Source organism: Epinephelus moara, chromosome 22, assembly GCF_006386435.1.
Source record: "Epinephelus moara isolate mb chromosome 22, YSFRI_EMoa_1.0, whole genome shotgun sequence".
Classification (NCBI taxonomy): domain Eukaryota; kingdom Metazoa; phylum Chordata; class Actinopteri; order Perciformes; family Serranidae; genus Epinephelus; species Epinephelus moara.
This window is the reverse complement of record NC_065527.1, coordinates 1,645,031-1,671,305: the sequence shown is the minus strand read 5'-3', so window position 1 is coordinate 1,671,305 and position 26,275 is coordinate 1,645,031. Positions and strand designations below refer to the sequence as shown.

The window sequence follows — 26,275 nt, the reverse complement described above, 5'->3', positions numbered from 1 at the left end:
CGATGAGCAGCGCTAAAATCAACCTGCGTAGTTGTCCCTCCATTGTGACATTAGAAAGTGTCACATTTATCTTGCAAGTGTACTCTTCTTCAACGTTTGCTTTACTTCCTGGATTTTTCCCACATGGAAATTCTGACCAATCAAGAGCAGCTTTCTCACACAAGGCATTTGATCTGGTCTTCTTGTAAATGCTGCCGTGAGAACATGAACCAACTCTAGGCAATTATACAACTTTGGATCAACATGAGTCCCTGATTCAGACCACAGGAGACGACTTCACACTTCTAGTTTGGTTCATTTAGTCGCACCAGAGGGAAAAATGATGCATTGTTGAATTTTGGTTTGGTTCCTGTTCACAATGACTTTTGCAAACGAACCAAGAGAAGTAAACATGAAGCTCCACCCACTGACAGGTAAACTCGCAGATTGGACAGTTTTAACGTTTGTCGTCCCGCATCATGCCTTTTAGTACCAGATCTGTGTGCTAGGTACCCCAACAGAGGGGGGACCAAACATGGGGACGGTGAGGAACGCTTCTGTTGGTACCATCCACAACTTTTCACTGTAGAGACAGAAAAAAAGCGTACCGAACTGAACCGTACCGTACGGGACTGCTTAGTGAAAACGTGGCTATAGAGTGGGGTCCATGTCATTGGTTTGACAGCCCATTGGTTTGACATCCCATTAGTCCGACTGTCCGTGGTGCTGAACGGCTGAGCGCACCATACGCCCGCCGCGACTGGCTCTGGGTCAGCTGGGAAAGGCTTGAGGCGGAGCAGGCTCACGACTTATGTGTTTGTCAGTTTCTTTTTCATTTTAACCCACACCATGATCTTTTCCTAACCCTAACCAAGTGGTTTTTGTGCCTAAACCTAACCAGACCTTAACCACAGGGCATCATGATGATTTCGGAACGGACTTCGGAACAATGAGTTTAATATGTTCGGAACAATGGGATGTCGAACCAATGGGCAGTTCCCTATAGAGTGGCAATGCACCAATTATTAATTGGTGGGAAAACAGTCTCTGTGCAGGAGACAAAGCACCAAACAGAACAAGACAATCCAAACCTGACAATTAGTTCCCACACAGAGGTGAGACAGAAGCACCAGCTGTTCATGCCACTAAAGAAAGGAACAGATCTGTCTGTTAAATGGCTTCAGACTGTCTGTCAACTACTCACATAAAACACCTTCAGCTTCCTGCTTTTACTGATTCCAAAATAAAACTTTAAACCAAACATGTCTGCAGTTACATCAGGACCCTCCTACTCAAGAACAATCAGAGACTGAAACAGTAAAGCAGAGTTATTAAAGAATTAAAATGATGACCTCGCAGTAAACACTGCCTAAATGCTGTAAAACAATGAGGGAACACAGTAAACAAGTAAAAACCTCAGTCACACTATCTTTATTGAAAACTCGTGGCTGACTGCGTGTTCATGATTATGTGCGATCTGTTTCTTGGACATGTTCGACACTGGTCCCCTTAAGTCTTCAAAGAATCACTGAGACAGCGAGCCAGAAATACGGTTCCCACACATTCTTACCATCAGCCTTTGACCACATCCTCTGCTGAGGAATCATTAGCCCTACAACTAGTTAATCTTTGGTTTCGGATGGAGTCACTGTCTGTTACCCATCCAGCTCCATGGTTCTCCATAGACCTTACACAGCCACAATGTGAGGCGTAATGAGGGATCATGGAAGATCTTTTTAGGCACAACGAGCTCAGAAACCACAAAAGACCAAACAAGGTCAGGAAGACCGTGAATCAGGATTTCTACGAGTTGTTGGATAGTTACTACAGTAACACACACACACACACACGCACACTCACAATGACAGAAGAGAAAGGGGTGGCTTTGGAGGTGGAACAAAAACAGGAAATGGGGACTGTGGGTAATCTCTGTGCTGCCGACCAAGCAAACGCATCAGTAAACAGAGGGGGATTAGACTGTGTCAGTCTGCGTGTGTGTGTGTGTCACTTTGGCTAAGTTATAAATGTTCAGACTGATGTCCTGACGATAACAAATACCTCTCCATCTTAATCCAAACGTCAACACGTTTCCCCGAAACATCGTGACCACACAGTCTGGGATCAGGACAGACAAAACAAGACAAACTGGCTCCAAACACCGATCCTCACCTGAACTCAACCTTGACCAGTAAGATCCATCCCGACAGAGACGTCTATGCATCTCTTATTAGAGGCAGAAGATTCTCTCACTCATATCAGACTGATTTTCTGCAGATGATCCGTTCTCTATCCATGTGAGAGCAGCTGAGCTGACAGAGAAACAAAAACCTCGACTATTTTATTAATAAACTAAATATATTCTGTGCTTTGTAAACTGCTGGCAGTTACATGAAATTGCATTTTTAAGTTTCTTTCGAGCAGCAACCTCTGAAGCTAAAAAATGAAGCAAATGTGCAAAGTACCAAAAACTGCAGTTCCTCTAATGTCCACTAGAGGCTGGCTCCAAGAGCGAGTCAGTCCACGTAGACCTCCATGTTACAATGTAGAAATAAACATGTTTACAGCCTGGTACAAAAAAAAAAAGGTTTGGTCTCTATAGCTAATTTCAACATTCATGACGACTGTACAGCGGCTGAATTTTTTTATAACTCACAGATTTAAGTTTTATCAAGGCTTAAAGTTATGCATATTTAAAGGAAAGCGCTGCTGCAGTCTATGAGTCAGATCAAAATCCTGCACCAGGTCGGACACCTGTCGGGTAGCCGCTGATTAATTAGTTAAAAATATGTATATATATATAAATTCACAGGTAAAAAGGAACTCCACACGGGCGAGCAGCAGGTGGGGACAAAAATCTATTTCACTATTATCAAGCTGCAGTACCTTTTATTTTGAAAGTCAGTGACACCAGTGTAACCTTTGACCCCGTGGTCACATTGGTCACCGACGTGGAGGACTCCAGCCATGAAACTTTGCAGCCTGAGGATGAGGTGGCAGCCTACATGGAGTTCAAGACACCCAAGGAGGATCCTTTGGAGGTTTGATGGTGGTGAAAAAAATGGCACCAAAATGTCCGAAATACATTTAAAAAATGTCCCAAAATTAGTATTAAAATGTCAGAATCTTTTTTTAAATGTTCAAAAAACATTCTACAAAATTACCGAAAAAAAAAGTTGATAAATTACCAAAAAAAAAAATGTTAATAAATCTCCAACAAAATGTGGATAAATATGAAAATTTCCAAAAAAATGTTTATAAAATTTCTGACCAAAAAACAACAACAACAACAACAACAAAAAAGGTTAATAAAATGTCAAAAAAAAAATGTTGATAGAATGTTTGGGTGGGTGCAGGTTTTAAAAAACGAACCTGTGCAGGTCTCTGATCAGGGATGCATTTGGCCACGTCTTTTGGAGTATAAATGCTAACGAGTTCTGATGCGTCCCCAACAAGGACTACATCATCAATGTCGGACGTTATTTCGGCGACAGTGGGCTAACGCTATATAACTTGCTTATTTTACAACAGTTGGAGAAAATGTGGAAGGAAACTGACCAGAAATTCTGCTGACATTAATGTCTCCAGCTGTACTGACACAATTGCTAACACGCTAGTGAGCACTTAGCGAGCGGCTAGCGAGAGTGTGGACGTAATAACTGCAGGTAGTAACGAAATCTGAAGACAAGTGGTCAGCTGGAGACGACTGATAGTCACATCTGTTCAGGTCACTGTGTAACACCAGATGTCAACAGGCTCTGTGTTTGCCAGGACGTCACTGAACACATTTAATCACAGAACGTCTTGGTCCACTCACCTTTTGCAGGGTCATGGTTCTGAAGTCCCAGTTTGGCATCCGTCACACCAGTACCAGTTCGGTTCATCCCATTGCCGAGGTTCTTCTTCCTCCGGCTCCCCTTCAACCAGCTGAAGGCCTGTCCCAGGGAGCTCCCCGGCTTCTTCTGCCCACGCTGAGCCCTCGCCTCCCGGGCTAAGATCTCAGTGATGTCCCTGGGCACCAGGTCACCTGTAGACCTCCTCCGGGACATCTTGGAGGTTGGTCCTGGGAGCTAAGCCCACCCAGATACCTCCACCCAGATCAGTGTGTCCTCTGTACGGGAACAAGTCTGAATCCTCCCTGCTCTCCAGGGTTAGATGAACCCCTGCGTCCCTCTTTGGCCTCGCTCACAGTGTCTCTGTTTGTCCTGTCCGTCACCACCTGGGACAACAGTGAGATCAGCAGGATGAGACGGAGAGGGTGAGACGAAAAGAGTGAAAAACAGGGTAGAAATAAAACCCAGACTGAGGACAGAGAGACATGAGACAGACTATTACGAAATAAAAGCAGAAGATAAACCAGAAGCAGCCGAACTGTTCACAGTGGATCGAGAACATTCCCACATTGTCCTACTAAAGTTTTCCCTCCACTCTCCCGCCCCCACTCCCTATTTTTCTATTCTCTCATTTTTGTGTATGTAGACGAGGAGCCCCAGGGAGCAGAGCTGGACCTCTGCACAGTCTACGTACGTGTGTGTGTGTGTGTGTGTGTGTGTGTGTGTGTGTGTGTGAGCATGCATGTGTGACATGTGGTTCACATCAGCAGAAAAGTGTGTATGGGTGAGTTAGAGAAGAGAAAGAAGTTCAGTTCAGTTAAACTAGAAGTGGAAAAACACACAGTGACACTTTTAACTTCATAAATACACACCAATAGAACACACATGAACACATGCACTTCATGTTCATGCTGTCACGTTAGCAAGCTGTTAAATACGTGCTGTAAAACAGTCAGAACATAAGTGTGTACAACTTACTGAGCGAGCGTGCAGTCCTCTCCTCCGCTCCCCTCGTTTCTCTCAGCCTGAGAACAGCTCTGCGGAGCATGTGTGTGTGTGTGTGTGTGTGTGTTCAGCAGAGTGAATGAAGCTCCATGCTCTCTGAGTCCCTCCCTCTACATGAGAGCCAGCCTCTCCTCCCACCTCTCACAGTGCTGTGAGGAGTCTGCAGCTCTGCTCCAGCGCTGGCTGCGTCTCTTCATGTTCCAAACAGCTGACGTTTAGCATTTTAGCTTCAGCAGAGTCCGACGTTTCAGCTGCACAGGTCGGGTCAGGTTGTTTCATGCTCTGCTGCTGGCTGTCCTCTTGTCTGTCCTCCTAGCCTCCTTTCCGGGGATCAGGTGCAGTCAGCCCAGTCTCCCTCAGGAGGGGGACCCCTGGGTCGGGAAGCATCACTGCAGCTAAGGAGGAAAAGTACACACCTTGAACCAGTGTATCCATGGAGAGATCACTCTATAGACCACAATATAAAACAGAGACCCTGGTGTGACTCTCGTGTAGCGTTCACAGAGACAACATGAGATCTGCTGAAGCAAAAAAAAAAAAAAAAAGATATCTAAAAAGGCGATCTGATGACAGAGGTCACTGAGGAACTACTGAGCAGTCCAGTGTTGGAGGTGGCCTGGCGGAGGTGAGGAGGTTCAGCAGGTTTTCTGCAGTTAAGAGGGAGTGGCTTCTTCCTGTCAGCATGCAGCCAGGTGGAAACCCGACACCCCCTGTTAAGCATGACACACACAATCAGACAGACAGGTGAGGCGAGTCATGGGGGGGGCGGGGGGTTACCTGTAAACCTCCAGTTACTCAACCTGAACATACAAGCTCTGCCACTGGATTCAAAGAGTTTCAGATTGCACTGTGGTGGGACAAGACAGGCTGACGTCACTGTCTGTGTGTGTGTGTGTGTGTGTGTGTGTGTGTGTGTGGGGGGGGGGGGGGCAGTTGTCAGAAGTGGGTGGAGTGCANCACTGGATTCAAAGAGTTTCAGATTGCACTGTGGTGGGACAAGACAGGCTGACGTCACTGTGTGTGTGTGTGTGTGTGTGTGTGTGTGTGTGTGGGGGGGGGGGGGGGGGGGGGGTTGACACTTGTCAGAAGTGGGTGGAGTGCATGTGTGTGTATGTGTCATGGGACTGGCTCATCTGGTTTGAATGTGGAGGAAACCAACTTGGGTGAAGAAGGGGAGGCAGGAGGAGGAGGAGGAGGAGGAGGAGGTGTCACAGACTGTGACTACAGACGACAACATATCTGTCAGGTAGCAACAAGAGCTGTCAGTCGACGTATGGTTTAATCTACCCTGATGAAAAGAAATTTCTAACTTTGATAAAATTCCTTGAAAAATATTGAAACTCGATTTCATTTTCGATACAACAAGGAAATTGGCATTTAGGGCATACACTATAAAATTGTTTATAAAAGTTAAATATAACAAGGCTATAACATGACAACAACGACGACCACTTTTCTTTTCTTGGTTAATTGTCACATTCTCACTGTGACCTCGTCACATGTCCACGTTTGGTCATGGACTTTCCACGTCCACATATGACGTCCAAGGTACCCTGGGTGTGTTGGTTGTTGACGTTCTGGGACGCCGTGTCAACTTCAGCCTGTTACATGCATTGTCTGTTTTCAAAATACACTTCTGTTTTCACAGGAAATGTACAGTTTGCATACAGTCTCTTTCAAAATAAAAGCACTACCTCAGTACAACACCACAAATTGATGTTTTTGTTCCTTTAAGAACACGTGCACGTGGTTACGAAATAAAGAACAGGGTTTGGCTTTAGGGACACAAACACCGGCCTCCTGGGTGAAAGTCAGTGGTTGTTGGACCCCCCGCAAACAGTGGTCAAACGGTGTGCATGGGGTACATGCAACTCTGACACAAGGTATCCTGAGAGGCTGGGTGACCAGGTGTATTTTTTACACTTTAAACCACATCTCAAGCGAGAAAAGTGTCTCCTTTGGATAAAGTTGTGTGGTAACGTTAGACCACAACATCAACTCAACGTGAATAAGATTAACAATGATGTCTACATCTGTTCTAAGGTAAGTCAACATTGTGTTTGAGGCAACATATTGTCACTTTGCTGGAAAGAAATATAAAGTTATCTTTAACATCTCTAGCTAACGTTAGCTAAAGTTAGCCTAACGTTAGCTCCTAGCTGCGTTGTTCATCATGTCACCTTGTTTGCTGGGAGTTCATTAGCCTATTTTGTTCTAGTTTTGTACTTTGGTGATCGTACATCATTGTTAGCTGTTGTCCAAAGGGCTCTAGTTAAGCTAACGTTAACTTCTGGAGCTTAGCTTCATTAACTTATCTGTAATGGCAGAGATAACAAAGGTTGGCAAACGTTATGCTGAATGATTCAGTGTAAATACTGTAGCACCAAACTAACGGAGAGACACTCTTGGTAAAGATGGTAAAAAGGCCGTTATCCTTTTCTCATATTCTGAGCCAAAAACCTTAACTTCAGTGGCACTTTAACTTGTTGTCTTTGATGGTGACGGCAACCAGATGCGGTTCACAAGCGTACACTGTGACCTGTAAATTTTGGCTTGTAATTTAAGCTTTTCATCGACCTTCTCAACAATAAAATGATGAATATATCCCTCCAATGCGTAGTTTAGGCCCTTTTGGTTACTTCTCAATGACATCTGATCGTTATGTCCCCAAAAATCATCAGTTGCCTCCTGTGAAATGCCGTGTACTGTGACACCTGCCATAGCGCCGGGCTCTGAATGTTGATAGTTTGTCCGAGTGAGTGGAGGGGGCGTGGCTTAGCCATAGGTCAATTAGTTGGTGTCTGACGCTGGAAGTCACTGACCAAGCGGCGCATTTTGACGTCTGCTGAATGAGACCGGGCTTCCCGTCACAGCCGTCACTTTGACGAATAGAAACAGAACAATGTGTACTACAACCGGCCTGTTTGATATTTCCTGTAGGGACGTCACCACACAGAGTGAAAAAGAGAAGATGATGGCGTGAATCAGCAGAGGCACTTTAGGACGGCTTTTTTTGTCGGAGTCTGACGCCGGATGTCACTGCCCAAGCGTCGGACTACTTAGGAGTGAGACCAGGTTGGGTCAGTAACAGACAACAGCAAAATGACTGCAGTACACATTAAGAGGAGAGAGTGAGGAGGCCCAGCTGGTAGCAGTGTATGGATACTGCAGGATATGAGCATTGAAACTGTTTCAAATATGCTATACAAATATTTTAAGAGGAGACTGGACACGTCAAGATATAGCATACCTGTCTTATGTTGACTTCTATGGATATATCAGTAGAGAATATGACAACTGACCCCACCTGACATCTCCTGTCCCCTGAAGCTGAAACAAACAACCAACATGACGGAGGAAACTTAACTACAGACACTTAATTAGAGAAGCAAACTAAAACTTAATTAAACAGGGCTCCCACATGTTTTCATTGACAAAATTTAAAAACTGACAACACTGATATATATCCGTGTAAATATATATTTATCCACTAATGTCATAAAACTGCTTTGTCCTTTCTTTAGTTTCATGGCTACCATAAAAAGCCATAAATACCTGACAGAGCATCTGGTTCAACAACACCTGGTAGCAGCTGGTTAAGACTTCTTACGCTCACATCAGTTTCCCAGCTGCTCCAGATGTTTGCTTCTCTGTCCTCTCAGCTCATGCCACTGTCTACTATTGATTATTGATGGGTTAGAAATAGTTTCCATCAAGACTTTCATTTGCATCCAGACTCAGTTGTCATGGAGTCCATCATGAAACAACTACAAGTGTTTCTATAACGTGAGATAAACGAGCTGCAGGCGTGTTTCATCCGTTATCAGTGAGCTGTGGTTCACTGTCTTCATTTAGTCTCTGTGATGAGGCAGCTAAATTACCTGTCTGCTGGGATCGCTGGGCTAATTCTGGCACACGAACGAAGGAGATCACTGTCAGTATCATATGCTGCAACTTTAATGGCCTTCATTCCTCAACTAGATCACACACTCTCAGCGTTCCTCAGCGTCCGCTCGCTGTAGCTCCTGCAAACATTATGGAGAACCGTACAGAGGAAGTTAAGATCGTGTGGCTGATTCATGTTGTTAAAAATAAGTAAAAAATAATTTCATTTCCCAAAAAACTTCTGACCTGTTGCTCAGTTTTCAGTCAGTGATGATTCAAGATGTTTCTGTGTAGGTTCTGTTGTGTGTGTGTGTGTGTGTGTGTGTGTGTGTGTGTGTGCTGGGTGAATCCATAGTGTGTGTGCTCTGCTGTGATGGGAGGGGTCAAAATGACTCATAGTTTAGTTCACTCATGCCTAACAGATTGAAATGTTTTAACGTTTCCATGACGATACAATGGAAAACAGCCGCCCTCTGTATGTCTGCGAGGGAGCTGCAGAGCGTCTGTACATTTGGAGCGAGAGGTTCAAAACCATTAACCACCAGAACACTATGAGCCTACTGGGGAATGTATCACCAGTCCTCCCCTCCTCTGTTTCCTTTCTCTAACATCTACACTTCTCTAGATCAACCGTTAGCTTCGTTCGCTGGCTGCGCTCATATGCACGCCCATGTTTCTCTCCAGGACGTACTGCTGCCAGAGAGAAGATGAAACTGAATCTATCGTGAACATGGTTGTGCTTTTGTTTGGAGGACAGGTGGTCATGCAAACAATTAAAATAGTTGTGGAATAAGTTTTCAGGCAATAAGACGACTGCAAATATTTGCGATCCTGCATTTCTCTGTGCATCAAACTTAATCTCTATAAACAGATATCTGCATATGTGTGCAGGATCTGTAGGCGACAGGAAAAGTTGCTGTTATTAAAAGTGTGCTGGTTTACGTTTGTAGTCAGAGAAGTATTGACCAATTACATTTGAACATCAGAAACAGTCCGTGCAGAGAGGTGTGACGCATTGGCTGAAATGTGACTCAGAAATAGGGGTGATCTAGTTTTACAGTTTGCTTCACATATTCAGTAAAAACTAAATAAAATAATCTCATTTCTTTAGTTTGTGAACAACAACAGTAACTCAGAGTGAGATTCAGATTCTGTTACAATATTAATAGTTCAACTAAATCAAATCTACCCCCCTTGACGGCGCCACTGGCCGCGCACATGTGAGTTGTTGACGGTGACAAAGTGTGTGTCGGCTTCATCAAGTGTACCAAGTGCAGCACGGTGCTGGTATATGACAGCAAGAAGACAGGGACCTCGACACTTAAAGGCCCTGACACACCAAGCCGACGGTCTGTAGCGAGTGAATCTGTCTGTAGTGAAACCGGGGCTAACCGGTGCTTCCTCCTCAGGCTCCACTTCACTCAGCTGCCCGACAGACCCGCTGCTTCTTCCCACTTTAACCTGAATAACAAACCGGAGCTAGCTGGGAGCGGCTAGCGGAGCGTTAGCCGCAGCATGACCGGAGGGAAGCACAGCCAGTTAGCCTCCGCTAGTCTCTGAGCTAGCCCCGGCTCTCCGTTTGGATCCAACCGGAGCACCGAGCCCTGGTTTGTTATTCAGGTTAAAGTGGGAAGAAGCAGCGGGTTTATCGGGCAGCTGAGTGAAGTGGAGCCTGCGGAGGAAACACCGGGACCGTCTGGATGTAATAGTCCGTGGAGGTGCTGCGGTGCTCGGCTGCACAGATAGGAAACCCCTCGGCTGACAGGATGTACCACTCTCTCACTCCGCTCTCTCTCACGCAGGCGCAGAACATACGTGCTACTTGGCCGTCAGATGTAGTCCGTGTAGCGTGTTCAAATGCAACTGACACAGGGCGACATGAGGCGACGTAGACGACGCAACAGTTGGCTTTCGCCGCCGCTAGTTCTTTGATGTCGGTTTGGTGTGTCCGCACCTTAAGAGGCACATGACGAAGGCTTGCCATGGAAAGAAAGACGAGAGTCAGCTGTCTATGTCCACGTTCGTATCCTTAAAAAAACATGTCGGGGCGGGGATGGGCCGGACTCGGACAGAACATGCACGGGCTCGGGTGGGGTCGAGCTGGATTTTTCGGGCCCAATCTAAACTCTAATATATACATATTTTTACACAGCTTTTTGCGGGCTACCTGACCTGGTGCAGGACTCTGTGCCTAACTATCTTTTTAAGACCACATGAACCTCATGGTGACACTAGAAGTCGAGGCATCATTACAGTCAGTAGACATCACCCTGTGGGGACCATGAACATCTCTACAAAATGTGAAGACAACCCATCTGATGTCGTGAGATATTTTAGTTTGGACCAAAGTATTGGACGAACCGACTGACGTTAAGTCACACTGCTACTGTGGATAAAAATCAATGAACATGATAACATTTAGGGACACTGTTCACAAGGTCTAATACCACCTGAAATACAGGAATAACAACTTCAGTATAGATGGTCTGACAAATTTGTATCCTCACATCACCACACTGTAAGCAGTAATTAATTTATGGTACAAAGGGACAAAGACGTTGCGCATAATGATGTAAAGTCAGCACTAAAAGCTGTTCCCATCTAAAGTCCACTTGATCCTGTTAAAGAGATTTTCAGTGTAACATCTTAATATTTGCAACAAACATAAAGGAGAATACATAAAACCTCTAAAGCTCAGTGTACAGGAGCAGGTCGGCACCTCACTGAGGGACTTCTGAGGACTTGAGACTGAAAATCACACAGTAAACAGACATCATCATGACAGCAACATGAACTTTCTGTCAATGACCTGAGTGAGTGTGTGTGTGTGTGTGACTGTGACTGTGTTGGATGCGACTGAAAGGGAGCTGCCGTCAGGAAATCCATACTGCCGGTTGGGATAAGCCCTCTCGGACCAGCATTATCATTCCCGACCGGCCTTTGTCCGGCCACAGACACATTCTTTCTGCACCGACTGCTTCTCTCTGTGCATTTCTCTAACGACGGCACACAATCCTGAAACTTCATCAATAAAACACAGAAACAGGTCCCAAACATACGTCTCTGTTGTTTTGTTCAGTTACCTCTTTAACAAGTGTGCACATGTTTCTGCTCTAGAAATAAATCTGTGAGAACCAAGAGTCAGTGAAAGCTCTGAAAAAGAACAAAACTCTCCAAAGTTACATTCCACAGTCGACTATTTATAACGGCGAGGATGGGAGGGGTGGAAAGAGAGGTGAGAGGAAGAGAAACGAGGACAGACAGAGAATCAAGGCATGTAATAATAGTTTGAGAGAGAAGAGGGAGAGGCTTCAGGTTGATACTCAGCTGTGAAACACACAGAGGGGATTCCTGTGTGCAACAGAGGCAGCTTTGTCTCAGCCGCCTCTGACGAGAATAGATGTCACAGTCTCTGCTGGCAGAGAGCTCTGGTTTAAAGACGGGGAATGAACAAAAAGATAAACCAAAGTAGTTCAAGGGTTTAAAAAAGTGCAGAGAAAGAGAAAAGGGAGGAGGTAACAACAATCCTCTGACCCCACTGACTCCACTTCTCCCTGTCCAGACATGTTTCTGCCCTCAGTGAAACAGCCACTCAGTGTCCGACCACATTCCTCTGACCTGCATCAATGGAGACACAAAAACACCAGGTTATAAAGTTGTAGGAGCAGCAGGGAGGCGTTTCACTGCCTCCGTTAGAAAGTAGAGGAAATACTGTCGAGTCATCTCTAGTCAGTTTGTACGAGAGAGGATTAGGGCCACGTTAAAGAAAAACAAAAAACATCTTAGATTACGAGAATAACGTTGTAAATCTGCGAGAACACAGTCATAATTTTACGAGAATAAAATCGTAAATTTACTGGAATAAAGTCATAAATCCACCAGAATACACTCGTAAATCTACTACAATAAAATCATAATATTACAAGAATAAAGCCATAAATATTATAAAAATAAAGTTATATATCTACGAGAATTAAGTTGTAAATCTAAACGAATAAAGTTATAATTTTACAAGAATAAAATCATAATATTACGGAAATGAAGTTGTAAATTTATGAGAATAAAGTTTTAAATTTACGAGAATAAAGTTGTAAATCTACAAGAATTAAGTCATATTATTACAAGAATAAAGTCCTAAATTTATGAGAATAAACTCGTAAATTTACGAGAATAAAGTCACAATATTGCAGGAATTAAGTCGTAATTTTACGAAAATAAAGTCTTTAATCTACGACAATAAAGTCATAAATCTACAAAAAATAAAGTCGTAATATTATAAGAATAAAGTCAAAATTTTACAAGATTAAACTCGTACTTTTAGCAGAAGAAAAGTCACAGATTGAGACCAGAAGGTAACATGGTATAAAAAGCGACACAGTGTGTACAAACAGTGTTGAAGGTGAAGGTAATATATGATTTAGCAGTACTGAAGTAATATGGTGTATTAGCAACAAGATTTCAAATGATATTATTACAATGTCATGTAACTGTAACTGTCAACACCTGAAAACTGTTTGTTTAAATTTTTCATTCATCCACACTGATCCATTTCTGCCAGTGCAACCCTGGAGAATAAATCCCCTGAAGGTTAGCGGACAGGGTATATTTTCCCGTCTTTCCGGTCTTAATCTGTGACTTTTTTCCCCTGAAAATGACGAGATTAATCTTGTAATATTTCAACTTTATTCTCGTAGATTTACGACTTTAGTCTCAAAATATAAGATTTCCTTTTTCTTTAACATGTCCCTAATCCTCTTTTGTAAGTTTGAGATGAGGAGGACAGGAAACAGAAAGTGTGGGTTGAACCCAGTGAAGATGAAGCTGTAAGACTCGGCTGTCGTCTGTTTATGGAGCCTCTGGGGAGCAATTGTGCCTGAGAGCCAGACGACAGAGACAATAAGGCTGAAGAGGGGTCATCTCCTGACTGGTCTTTAGTTCGACCCTAAAACAAAGCAACATCCCTGAAACACTGCGACCTGTGAGTCTTTATGTTACAGCACTCACACCAGTCCAGTGTCTCTGACAGTCTCCATCCATGTCAGTGAAAACATGACGCTTCACACACAGAAGATCTATACAATCAGCACAGTTTCAAGATGGAAACTCTTTCTTTTCGTAAACCTAACCACAGTAACTTTACGTTTATTATGTAACTGTACGTCATTCATGAGACACAAATTTGTAGGATATTGTATGAACTGTTCTCTAAGGATACACTGTGCGGCCCTGATGCAGCACACATTGTCGTGCTGTTAACTGTGATCACTGCAGTCACTAACGATTCCTTCTTGAACAACAGCTTCTTTGAAACTGCATCAAAACACATTTTTATCAGCTGTGGATCTTTTAACTTTAAAGCTAATGGAGAAACTGAAACGTAACGCTGACCCTGGATCTGTCTGATATCATCTACAGAGGAGGAGCTGGGTGGGATCTCCATGTGTGTGTGTGTGTGACCCCGACACAGATCAGCTCTGTGACCCTCCAGCCGTCCATCAAATTTTATTAGCCAATCGTTGTTTGCCTCTGTTGTGACATGTTGAAGCTGGTCTGCTGGTGGTTCTTGCTTTAAGTTGACACGACCCCTCCTGGACACACATACACAGACACAAAGGAGGTAAAGGGGGTAATAAATGTTGTTAATGGTCCATGAGCAGCTCCGCCATCTTGTGTTTGTACTAAAAGATGAAATAATAAAAAGGAGTCAGAACAAACATACAGAGCTACATGTGTCCGATGGTCACAGTGAAACTGTCTGCACAGTGGACGGTAAAGTATTTCTTAGAATCCACAACTGTTGAGAGCCAAAACACACTGACTGTGTACGGAGCCCTCTGGCATATGCACATGAAGATACACACAGACTGATACACACTATTTACTCAAATAGAAACCATGCAGAAATATTGAGTTACTTTAGGTTAAGAACAACTTTGTTTTTGTGTCGCCTTCAGTCTGATGTTGTTTTATTTTTTTTATTTTGAGCTATTTTTCTTTGTGACCTTTGGTTGTTATGTTTTTTCTTCAATGACTAAATCAAACTGTAACTGACTAAACTCTCCTTTGGTCTGAATCAGGGACTCATGTTGTTCCAAAGTTGCATAATTGCCTAGAGTTGGTTCGTGTTCTCACGGCAGCATTTACAAGAGGACCAGATCAAATGCCTTGTGTGAGAAAGCTGCTCTTGATTGGTCAGAATTTCCATGTGGGAAAAATCCAGGAAGTAAAGCAAACGTTGAAGAAGAGTACACTTGCAAGATAAATGTGACACTTTCTAATGTCACAATGGAGGGACAACTACGCAGGTTGATTTTAGCGCTGCTCATCGTGGACTATATTGCTGTCATTGTTCATTTTAGTCAAACCATACAGTTTGAAAACGAGGCGCGGCTCCAACTAGAAAACAATGTTTTGATGCATTGGATGTGCTGAATGTGCATATTAAGGCAGTACAGGAGGAGGTGCACATTAATAATCCTCCAGGACTGTAACATGCTCATGTTTAACCCAAACAATGTGTCATGTGACTGCAGTTGCTTCACATCCAGGTCGGAACACCTTCTCACCACAAACCAACCGCACCAGAGTTCGAGCTAGATTTGGGGGGAGCTCATCAGTGAGCGTCTGGTGGCCGAGCCTTGGTCCATGGGGCCCTGACAGGCTCAGCCCGAATGAATGCCGCCGCCCTGTGGGCCCACAACCTGAAAATGAATTTGAATATTTATTCATCTTGTCCTTTTTATAGAACTATTCAACACTGTAACTACTCTACAAACAACATGAGTCAACCAAACCAATGTTCTCTGCTGCTAAAGAAACATTTGCACACACAGTCTACAGTTGCATTAACTTCCATTTACACCCTTTTATGCAACACAGCAGCTTCTCACAGAGAGAAAACTCTGAACATGTGGTTGTGAGGGGGAACTACTCCTTTAAAAACATGACATGAAATATTTTTGCAGCAGGAATTCCAGAGAGGGAGTGGTTGCTGCTGGCTTGTTTGGGACTGGACAAAAACAGGCCACAAGTTTCCATCCATCCATCCAACCATCCCGTTCTTTCTTTCTTCCTTTGTCTCTCTCTGTCTGCCTGTTTTCACTCTCTCCGGGGGGTCGTTTAAATGAGGCACTGACGTCACAGCCAGGAAACCTGAGGTGACCTCTGTCGAACCTTTATTAAAATAACAGGATTGGCTCTCGCACAACATCTAATTAAGCCAGCTGAAAGCAGAGTGCTGATTCTGAGCTGAAAACAACAGGGATTAGAAACACAGTTGTGCAGTCAGACTTTAAGGCTTTTGAGCGAGTGTAAGAACATGTTTGTTAACTTCTGAGAAGTCATAAAAAGTGTTTTATTGGAGGAAGCAATCTTAATATTTACTGTAGTACCTCAGAGTAACATTTACAGACAGGACAAATTAAAGGAAAAACCTTAATAACAGAGTGGAGGAACGTATGAGATGCAGATGCTTCGTGCAGCAGGGCTCACTGAATGGTTTCGTGAATGTGAGAGTGATGAGAATAAAATGCTACAGCCTTTACCCAGTAAATCATCTATGGAAAACTTTGGACCAACATGTAAGACAGTGCTCCCCACCACCATCACCATAACACCAACTGACAGATAATATAATAATACCACCTATACACCAGACTTCACAGCACGTTTCAGAGTTCTTGAAGACGCTTTACATAGAGTGGGGTATCCAAATAAAACTGGTTCTCTTTATTAAAGACAATAATGTAAAATAAAAGAGGTTGTCCATTGGTTTAAAGCAAAATTTATACTTCTGCGTCAATTTCGACACTGTAGCCTGACGTGCACCTCCCCAGAAATGTAACTGCACATCACAGTGACGCAGACCTCCTGTCTGTCTCTGTAAGCTGAAACCATTTCCCTCAGTGGATTTAATTAATTTATACAATGTAAAATGCCATAGACTTGTGCTAATAATGTTAGCATGTTGTATTTATTTGGAAAACGTGTTTAGTATAAGACAGTTGTTTTGTCAGTGAACCTTGTGAGTTGTAATGGAGCTGAATTTTGTAATGTTNTGTGTTTAATGTGTTTGTTTAATGCGTTTGTTTAATGTGTGTTTATGTGTGTTTAATGTGTGTTTATGTGTGTTTAATGTGTTTGTTTAATGCGTTTGTTTAATGTGTGTTTATGTGTGTTTAATGTGTGTTTATGTGTGTTTAATGTGTTTGTTTAATGCGTTTGTTTAATGTGTGTTTATGTGTGTTTAATGTGTGTTTATGTGTGTTTAATGTGTTTGTTTAATGCGTTTGTTTAATGTGTGTTTATGTGTGTTTAATGTGTGTTTATGTGTGTTTAATGTGTTTGTTTAATGCGTTTGTTTAATGTGTGTTTATGTGTGTTTAATGTGTGTTTATGTGTGTTTAATGTGTTTGTTTAATGCGTTTGTTTAATGTGTGTTTATGTGTGTTTAATGTGTGTTTATGTGTGTTTAATGTGTTTGTTTAATGCGTTTGTTTAATGTGTGTTTATGTGTGTTTAATGTGTGTTTATGTGTGTTTAATGTGTTTGTTTAATGCGTTTGTTTAATGTGTGTTTATGTGTGTTTAATGTGTGTTTATGTGTGTTTAATGTGTTTGTTTAATGCGTTTGTTTAATGTGTGTTTATGTGTGTTTAATGTGTGTTTATGTGTGTTTAATGTGTTTGTTTAATGCGTTTGTTTAATGTGTGTTTATGTGTGTTTAATGTGTGTTTATGTGTGTTTAATGTGTTTGTTTAATGCGTTTGTTTAATGTGTGTTTATGTGTGTTTAATGTGTGTTTATGTGTGTTTAATGTGTTTGTTTAATGCGTTTGTTTAATGTGTGTTTATGTGTGTTTAATGTGTGTTTATGTGTGTTTAATGTGTTTGTTTAATGCGTTTGTTTAATGTGTGTTTATGTGTGTTTAATGTGTGTTTATGTGTGTTTAATGTGTTTGTTTAATGCGTTTGTTTAATGTGTGTTTATGTGTGTTTAATGTGTGTTTATGTGTGTTTAATGTGTTTGTTTAATGCGTTTGTTTAATGTGTGTTTATGTGTGTTTAATGTGTGTTTATGTGTGTTTAATGTGTTTGTTTAATGCGTTTGTTTAATGTGTGTTTATGTGTGTTTAATGTGTGTTTATGTGTGTTTAATGTGTTTGTTTAATGCGTTTGTTTAATGTGTGTTTATGTGTGTTTAATGTGTGTTTATGTGTGTTTAATGTGTTTGTTTAATGCGTTTGTTTAATGTGTGTTTATGTGTGTTTAATGTGTGTTTATGTGTGTTTAATGTGTTTGTTTAATGCGTTTGTTTAATGTGTGTTTATGTGTGTTTAATGTGTGTTTATGTGTGTTTAATGTGTTTGTTTAATGCGTTTGTTTAATGTGTGTTTATGTGTGTTTAATGTGTGTTTATGTGTGTTTAATGTGTTTGTTTAATGCGTTTGTTTAATGTGTGTTTATGTGTGTTTAATGTGTGTTTATGTGTGTTTAATGTGTTTGTTTAATGCGTTTGTTTAATGTGTGTTTATGTGTGTTTAATGTGTGTTTATGTGTGTTTAATGTGTTTGTTTAATGCGTTTGTTTAATGTGTGTTTATGTGTGTTTAATGTGTGTTTAATGTGTGTTTATGTGTGTTTTGAATCAACTAAACTTTACAGCACTTCACAGAAACCCCATCGCCACCTAGTGTTTTGGGGGTGTAACTGCAGAGTGACAGAGACACACCACCGCACAAGAATAAATGCTCACAACAGCGTAGTCTCTGCATAGAGCTGACGCACAAGTATAAATCCACCTTAAGGCTGTGACATGTCGTTACATTTCTAGGGAGGTGCATGTCAGGCTAACACATAGGTGTGGGTAGTGCTGAACTTTTATCTTCAAATCTGTTTAGTGACGTCTGTAAATTATTATGTCTGGCTGTGTCTGTTTTTCTTTCTCTCTGCTGTGCTCAGCTCTTTATTGCAAAAGAGATGTTGCCTTTAATGATACTATCTGATTATCTGGGTGTTCATCATTTCAATAGAGCACCACAGACTTGGCGAGGAGTGCCGATCTGTTCTGGAGGCTCGTGGTGGCCTGACACCTCAGAGGCTATGACACATACTAAGAACTGATGTTAGTTTTTCCTTTAATTCATCATCAATCTGTGCAGCATGAGAATAAGCTTCTTAAACACACATCTACACATACCTTTACACACACACACCAGGCTATAACTTGTAGCAGCAACAATATTAACTTGACATTGAAGCTTTCAGTGTTTTGGTTTCGAGACAGTTTCAGGTGAACAGAGTGTCCTCTCAGAGCCCTTATGATACATGGTTGTGCTAAAAGTGGCACCAGTAAGAGCTGGGTGAACCTCTACTGGAGACGGATGAGTAAGACTAGAGGAATGCTGCAATTTATACTGACCAGTGTGGTGGATAAGAAGTTGGTGTACTTACTGGAAACAAGTGAGATTCATGCATAGTAATGCTGGAACAAGACTGTGAGTCTGCAGCAGAGCTAGCAACTCTGTCAGGCTCTACAGGCAACACCACATCTTATTTTGGTGTGTTAAACATGCTAATAACTGGTACAGTAATAAGTTTCAAATGTTTAGAAGCTGCAGTGACGTTGCGACGGCTGGTTTTGTTTTCACCTAGTGTCAGAGTCCTGCACGGGTCCATTTTTGAAAAGAGCTCAGCACCAGACTGGGGTGCCGAAAAGGGGGGGAAAAGGAGAAGGATTCTAGGGGCCCATGATTAAGAGGGGCCCAGAGAGGGCCCTAATAAAATTATAATACTGACAAAAAATAATATGACACTAAGTTATTAACTAACTTATAATCACAAATATATTTTATTTACAATGTACTGGTAACAATAACTTTATTTGTTTTGGAAACATGAACGCCCCCCCTCTCTATTTACATAAAATGGTTCAGTCCGGCAGTAATTTGTCACAGACAGCAGGTAAGGAGGCGGAGACGGCAATATGCCTCAAAAATCAGGTAGCCAAAAACGGAAAGAAAGGAAGCTAAGAGAGGAGAAAGAAGCAAAGGGTCGACAGTATGTCACCCAGTATTTCAAAAAGCATGGTAGGTTTGTTAGTGGTTCATGTGGTGGAAAGTTATGGAATATTAACTTTGTCCCTGGTCTATAAGCAGCTTATAGACCAGGGACAAAGTTAATATTCAGAAGAAGGTGATCATTTTAGTTAGGGATGAGCAAGCAAACGACTTTTTTTATTTTATTTTTTTGCTGAGTGAAAACTAACTAATAACTTATGGTGAAAAGGTAGTTTCTTGCAACCCTAGAATTAAGATAAAAATATTCACAAACGAAAAAACACTTCTGGTTGCTGATAAGTAGTGTTTAACTTTTGATTTAACACTAAAAATCAAAACCCTCGGCGCACACTGCAGCGCAAGCAGACAGATGCGCGACTCAGAGCAGCATGTGTCACTGCAGAGCGCAGTGGACCGGTGGAAAATGTCACCATCAGCATATTATCTTACATCAATAAAATCTATTGTATCATCATTTTGAGTCACATTGTTGAAAGAATTTAGTCGTCTGTATTCAAGCAGGATAATAGGTCTCCATTCACTGCACGTCAGGCTTTCTATTTCCTTTTCGGAGATGGTGTTGTGTTCAAGGTCCCCCCAAAAAACGGGGAAAAAAAAAAAGACTGAATATTCGATTTTTTTTCCCCACAATCGAATCCCGTGCCATCGAACAAAGCTTCGAAGCTTTGAATTTTTTGGGTCAGCCCTATAATGTACACTCTACAGAGCCAGGTCCAGGATCCTCTTCAAGTTTGTCAGGGAGGAATGTGGAAGTGGAGGAAGAGATGGTTCTTTTTTCACAAATGTGGGAATGATAGTCAAAAATACCATCAAAATGCATAGTTTTATGTAAAATAGCATCAAAAATTTTCAGCGGCCTCCCGGCCAGCTGTGCATTGAGCCCAGTAAAAATTCTTTTCATGGGGCCCAAAATGCCTGGTGGCGCCCCTGGCACCAGAACCGACCCGTTACCTGTCATTATGTCTACGTCAAAGCTGCACCCATCAATAAAACAAAAACTGTGAGTGCCAGGGTGGTGGAAGAGTCAGAAGGAGTCAGGAGATTAACCAAAACTCAGAGGGCTTCATCCTCCAGGAACCATGAATGTTAGCACAAAATTTCATCTTACTCCATCCAGCAGTTGTTGAGATATATCAGATATATCAGTGTGGACGAGAGCAGTGCAGCTAGCTGGCTTAAATTTTTAAAAACATTTCCTGAAACAAGTGAACTCATCTGGCTCTTGCAACACTGACTCTGCAGACACTGAATCCTCCCACCCATACTGATGTAAACCACTTCCTAGAAACTTCTGGAAGTCGGAGGAATTATTTCTGCACATGCACAGAATCAAACAGCCCGTTCAACACATCAACACCTAAACACTGGTGGAAATCGAGTCTCCACAGTTAAAGATATGAATATCTCCTAATGATTTCACTGCTGACTCTGTTCACTCTGTAGAGGAAGGTTGTCACCACAGACTGTGCTGACTCTGTTCACTCTGTAGAGGAAGGTTGTCACCACAGACTGAAACCACAGACTGAACCCACGGTATGATCCACACTGACTGAGCGTGTGATCTCATTTCTGTCATCTCATCTCTCCACATCAGCTGTTTCCATCTACAGCGTCCCTTCATGAGAACTGCTTGTGACTGTGCTACGGTTATAAAGGTGAGTCAACGAACAATAAGCGATTGTCAGGAAAGGTTGATGCAATACAAAGAAACCTGGGCCCCGTCCCGACGCTGTGAAACCTCCCAACAAAGATTTTGATGTTGTGAGAAAGTCTGTAAAGAGTTCTGGGTGAGATTAAAAAAAGCTAATCAAAGTGCTGTGGGAACAAACCGGAGCTGCTCTGTGTCTTTTTAAGGGCGAGCGTGTCTGTCATCTATAATAGAGGACGGTCTTAATCCAGAACCGTGGAAAACACACATTCATTATATAAAGTGATCCCTTAAGACCATGAAAAGCCAACTGGTACAAACACTGGGTGGCTGGCGACAGTAAGAAGATGGCGGCTGACAATTATGTAGCAGAGACACTCTCTGTAAAATAAACACCGATAAGGTCACTGTCATTAAAACACACTTAGCCACAGTGAGACGATGCTGTGTGATGCACGACGTGACAGACGACAGGGAACAACAAAGAGAGGGAACAGAAGTGGGTTTGTTATTGAAAGACCCACTGAGATAATGTGCCCGGGAAATTGAAGGAGCGATGTTCTCTCATACCACAACAAGGTGTCATAAGTGCAATTGAGCAAGGATTTTATCTGTTATCTCGGCAGTAGAAGACTGGTGTTAATGGGTGAAACTGGTGCCAAAATAAGATTATGACTAAGTGAAAATGGCATCCATGCTATTCAGTGTGACAGCAGTATTCATGTAATATAGTAAACAAGCTAAAGGCGCTAACGACAGATCGAAAATACCAAACAAAAGCCAGAGACTGTGTCGTATTAAGTATCTGTGAGCTGTAAATTCACCACGTCCAAGCAGAAGAGAGACGATAATGTTATCTCAGAGACTTAAGGTGGAAAGTTTCTCCTCCTCTGTGCTGCTGTCTGTACCAAGGAGTATCGTGAAAATCATGAGCGCTCACTCTGCAGCAAAATCTGGGGACCAAAACGTCCCCCGAAGTAAAAACCACTGCTCGACTTGACGTAACCTCAGTCGACCGAGGGGAATCTGACTGATGATCTCAATCTCCGACCTTCAACGGTCAGCCCCAGTTAGATATGTGCTATTTCTTAATTGCTACCATTTCACAGCAAAGTCTCAGCCTTACTTTATTTCGAAATCACAAGAGGAGAAAATATGAGTCACTGACGGCCGACTAAACTGAATAAATCCATGAGCACAACCAGAAGGGAACCACCCATAAGGGACACATTCAGGTGAAACACAAGAGTTGCTTCCTCTAAACTATTCTTGGACAGATGTCTGTACAAAACAAAGTTTCGTTATGTTATGAACACATGTAGTGCATGTTCTCTTTGCTTCTCCACTCCACTCAATCAACTTACTCCACACCCAGCAGCGTCTTCTTAGTTTCACTTTCACCTGATGTCAGCAGTAGGAGAACGGTAAGCTCACCTCTCAGCCCTGTTTACTGCTGTGGGCCGACATGGACCCTTAATTGTACTATGAACAGAACCGTGTGTGCACCCAGGTTACCGTAGTTAAATGCAGACATTCAGTGCAGATAGTATGTCCGAACCTGACTAGTTTTATCCGACACATGAATGAATGAGGAAGAGAACAATGGAAACAAGGACAGACGGAAAAGCCTCAGCATCCAGCCCTCTGACACAGAGACAGAGTTTAGTGACAGAGTCTGTTCACAGGCTCAGACGAGGAATATCCAGGTACACAGAGGCCTAGGGACATTGATGTTTAGGTCAAATCTGATCTTAAGCATTGGTTAATGTCACATTTTCAAACTGTAGTTGGTCATCATTTGCTGTTACTTAAGACATACTGATTTCCCCCACATTAATAAAGCCACTGTTAATAATAAAAAGTATCAGTATCGATATCACTAGCCCTTTTTAAACAGGAGTTGTGCAAATTTGCAGGAAAGCCCAATCAGTCTTTTTTCAGCATTGGCAGTATAAAAACAAAATCAGGGAGTGCAGCAAAATGCTGCCTACCTACTTTTGTTTATACAGAATGTGCCTTTTTCGGGGCAATGGGGGGCGTGAGCAAGTAACAAAACGTGTAGCTCAGCGTGTGACGTAAACAGTGACGTGGGAGGGAAGCCGCGGCTGGTCAGTCCTTCGGCGATTCTCTCATAAGTCGGCCCGTTCTTCACCGTCCCCGTCATCTGACGGTTAATGGCCTCTTCGTTTGCGAGGACAAGGAGGGCGCGCAATTCCTTGTCTCCCCAGTTGCTCATCTTTACAGTGTCTGTCAGGTTTGTGTTTCCCTCTTGCTACTAGCTGCTCGCTAATTCCTACTATCAGCTGTTTCCTGTTTATCCACCGCCAGTGGCTCGCACGTGCGGCGTCATCAACAGCTCCTCCCACAAGTCATCAACAGCTCCTCCCGTGGCAGAAGGCCGCCTCAGTCTTTTTAAACTGAAAGGGTTCCACCAACATGTCTACCCTATGAGGCGGAAAATTGGGCACCTCGGATCAACTCGCCAATCCGGCTCTGTGTGTCTTAACGCTTGCAGCTTGTCGGCCAAACGGCCCAACAATCGCCGAAAATCTGGCAGTGTAAAAGGGGCTAGTGATTCTGGCCCAGTGTTACTCGATATTAGATAGAAACCAAATTTTGACGTATCACCCACCCCTATTAAATGGGGTGCGTGTTATGAAGATGCACTTATGTGTCCACCAGTCAGGAAGCTTGAACCAATCCAAGAACAGATTTAGAGAACAATACAGTGCTCTGCAGAGGTGGTCCTCCACCAGAGTCCAAGTTTGAGCCAAGAAACACTGAGCTAGCAGCCCTGAGTGGCATTAAAGGTTTGAAACTTTAACAATATAAACATAAGAAACCCTGTGTGTTTCACGTCTCAGAAAATTTGTATTAAAAAAAGAACAGTAAAGAGTTGAGCTTTGTCTGGATGGTGATGGCTTCCTCCTGTGTGTGAGACAGACTGAAGGATGGACAGAGAGGAGGAACAGGAGGAAGAGGAGGACACACTGACAGGATGTTCTGGTGAGTTTGGACAGTACTGCAGATTGGAGCAGACACATACAGACTGGTCCAAAACAATGTCCGGCATATGGCCTGTCTCAGTGGGACGTTCAGTCCTCAACCACAACGCCCTCTGAAATATTTGGTTTCCCCCTTGTCCTACACACACACACACACACACACACACACACTAACACTAACACTAACACACTAACACACACACACACACACACACACTGATGAGCTCTCCATCCTCTAGGAAGGAGACGACAGAGAAAAGGATGATGATTTTTATGGCAGGCAAATGAAGGAGAGCCTCAATGTCTCTCTCTCTGGACCCCAGTGACTGTGTGGGTGTGAATCAGCACAACAGGGTTGAACAGTGTGTTGAAACAGTTAATTCCTGGACATAACTTCATGTAAATCACCGTCTGTCTCCCAAAGCCTCAACTTGCCAAAACACAGAGTCACGGCGGTCAACACCAGTGAATTAGATCAACATTACATCTTCAGCTCGAGGGACAAAATCTTGTCACGGAAACACTGAATCAGAATCTCAAAGGAGCTGCTGTCATTATTTAACGGGGTGTTAACTGCAAATAAAAGTATATTTAGTAAAAAAGGTCATGCACATACTCTGAAGTGGGGTTTGCAGTTAATTTATCTTAAGTGGTTTTGGTCATTTTATAGCAATAAACAGGATAAAGAGGCATCAGTTGCTCTCTCTCAGCCTCTGTAAGACTTTGTAAAGCAGGAAGCAGCCGTCAATAATGAATGAATTGAAAATATATCACAGCATCAATGTCATTTTATATAATATATGTCATATAATTTCTGTATTTATACAAAAGTCTGCAGACAGACTGGGCTGAGAGGATGAAACCGTGTTAACTTATCTGGCTGTTCAAAGTCAGACAGTCAACATTTCCTTCTATGTCTCCCTTTAGAAGAGGGGAGTTAAAATTAAACTCTGACGCCATCTAGTGGTGTCTATCTGTTACATGTGTTCCCACATACTGAACAATATTCAAAAATACTGTGTAATGAAAGGTATGAAAAATGTAAAGTAAGGCAAAAACATAAAATATAACCCATTACAGGGACGTCAAATTAATGATTAATTGTCATTACCTAAAAGAGAGTCTGTCTGGGGAGTAAAACTTAAAAATAGAAGTGTCCTATAAAATTTATTAATGGACCTGTTTTTCTCAACTTTTCACCATCTCCATCGTCTCCTCTCCTTCTTCTGCATCTGTCCCATCATTTCATGTCTCAGAGTCCTGTCCCATCCTCGGTGCCCTCTCCTCAGACTGCAGGACACCACCTGTGCTCCACTGTTGGGGTCAGAAGTTCAGGTGAAAACCAACCCTCCCACGGGAAGTGTCCAGAAAAGCGAGGGCTGCTATTTAAAGACTCTGCGATAATGAGGAGGCACGGGTGGAATCTCGGAGCCATGTTCTCTTTCATCGTAAACACTCACACCATAAACCCTGTGCACTCTCACACACAAACACACACACACACCTCTCACCAGCCATAATAAATGCACCCAGCTGTAACACCACCAGTTAATCCGGCTTTAGAGACGTAAAAACTAAGAAACGTCTGTGTGCAACAAGTTCTGCTGTTGCAGTCAGTGGTGATTTTAATGGGGTACGTTGGTATCTTTTACTGGCCTGCCAGAGGGTCCAGACTAACTGCACTACCTGAAGAGATATGATCATATTTTTGGAGAAATGAAAGAGTGATTCCAGAGAGAAGCAGACAGAGGGGTCTACAGTCTGTGTTTGAAGGATGTATCCAGGATGTCAAACTGACTCAGCAGCAACAACAGGTTAAAAAGACAAAGATAGTTAGAAGCTAAAGCC

The 26,275-nt window shown here is 42.6% G+C and overlaps 1 protein-coding gene across 1 annotated transcript in view; it reads right to left on the bottom strand.

The window, feature by feature from the left end:
• The window catches only part of kiaa1522 (KIAA1522 ortholog), a 54,916-nt gene extending 49,470 nt beyond the window's left edge, over positions 1 to 5,446 (bottom strand). Inside the window, exons 1-2 of the mRNA XM_050035403.1 lie at positions 4,788 to 5,446; positions 3,794 to 4,195 (exon numbers count right to left, since the gene is read on the bottom strand). Coding sequence (XP_049891360.1) covers positions 3,794 to 4,025 — 232 coding nt within the window. The 5' untranslated portion in view covers positions 4,026 to 4,195; positions 4,788 to 5,446. The remainder of the gene's footprint in view (positions 1 to 3,793; positions 4,196 to 4,787) is intronic.
• Positions 5,447 to 26,275: the final 20,829 nt, after the last annotated feature.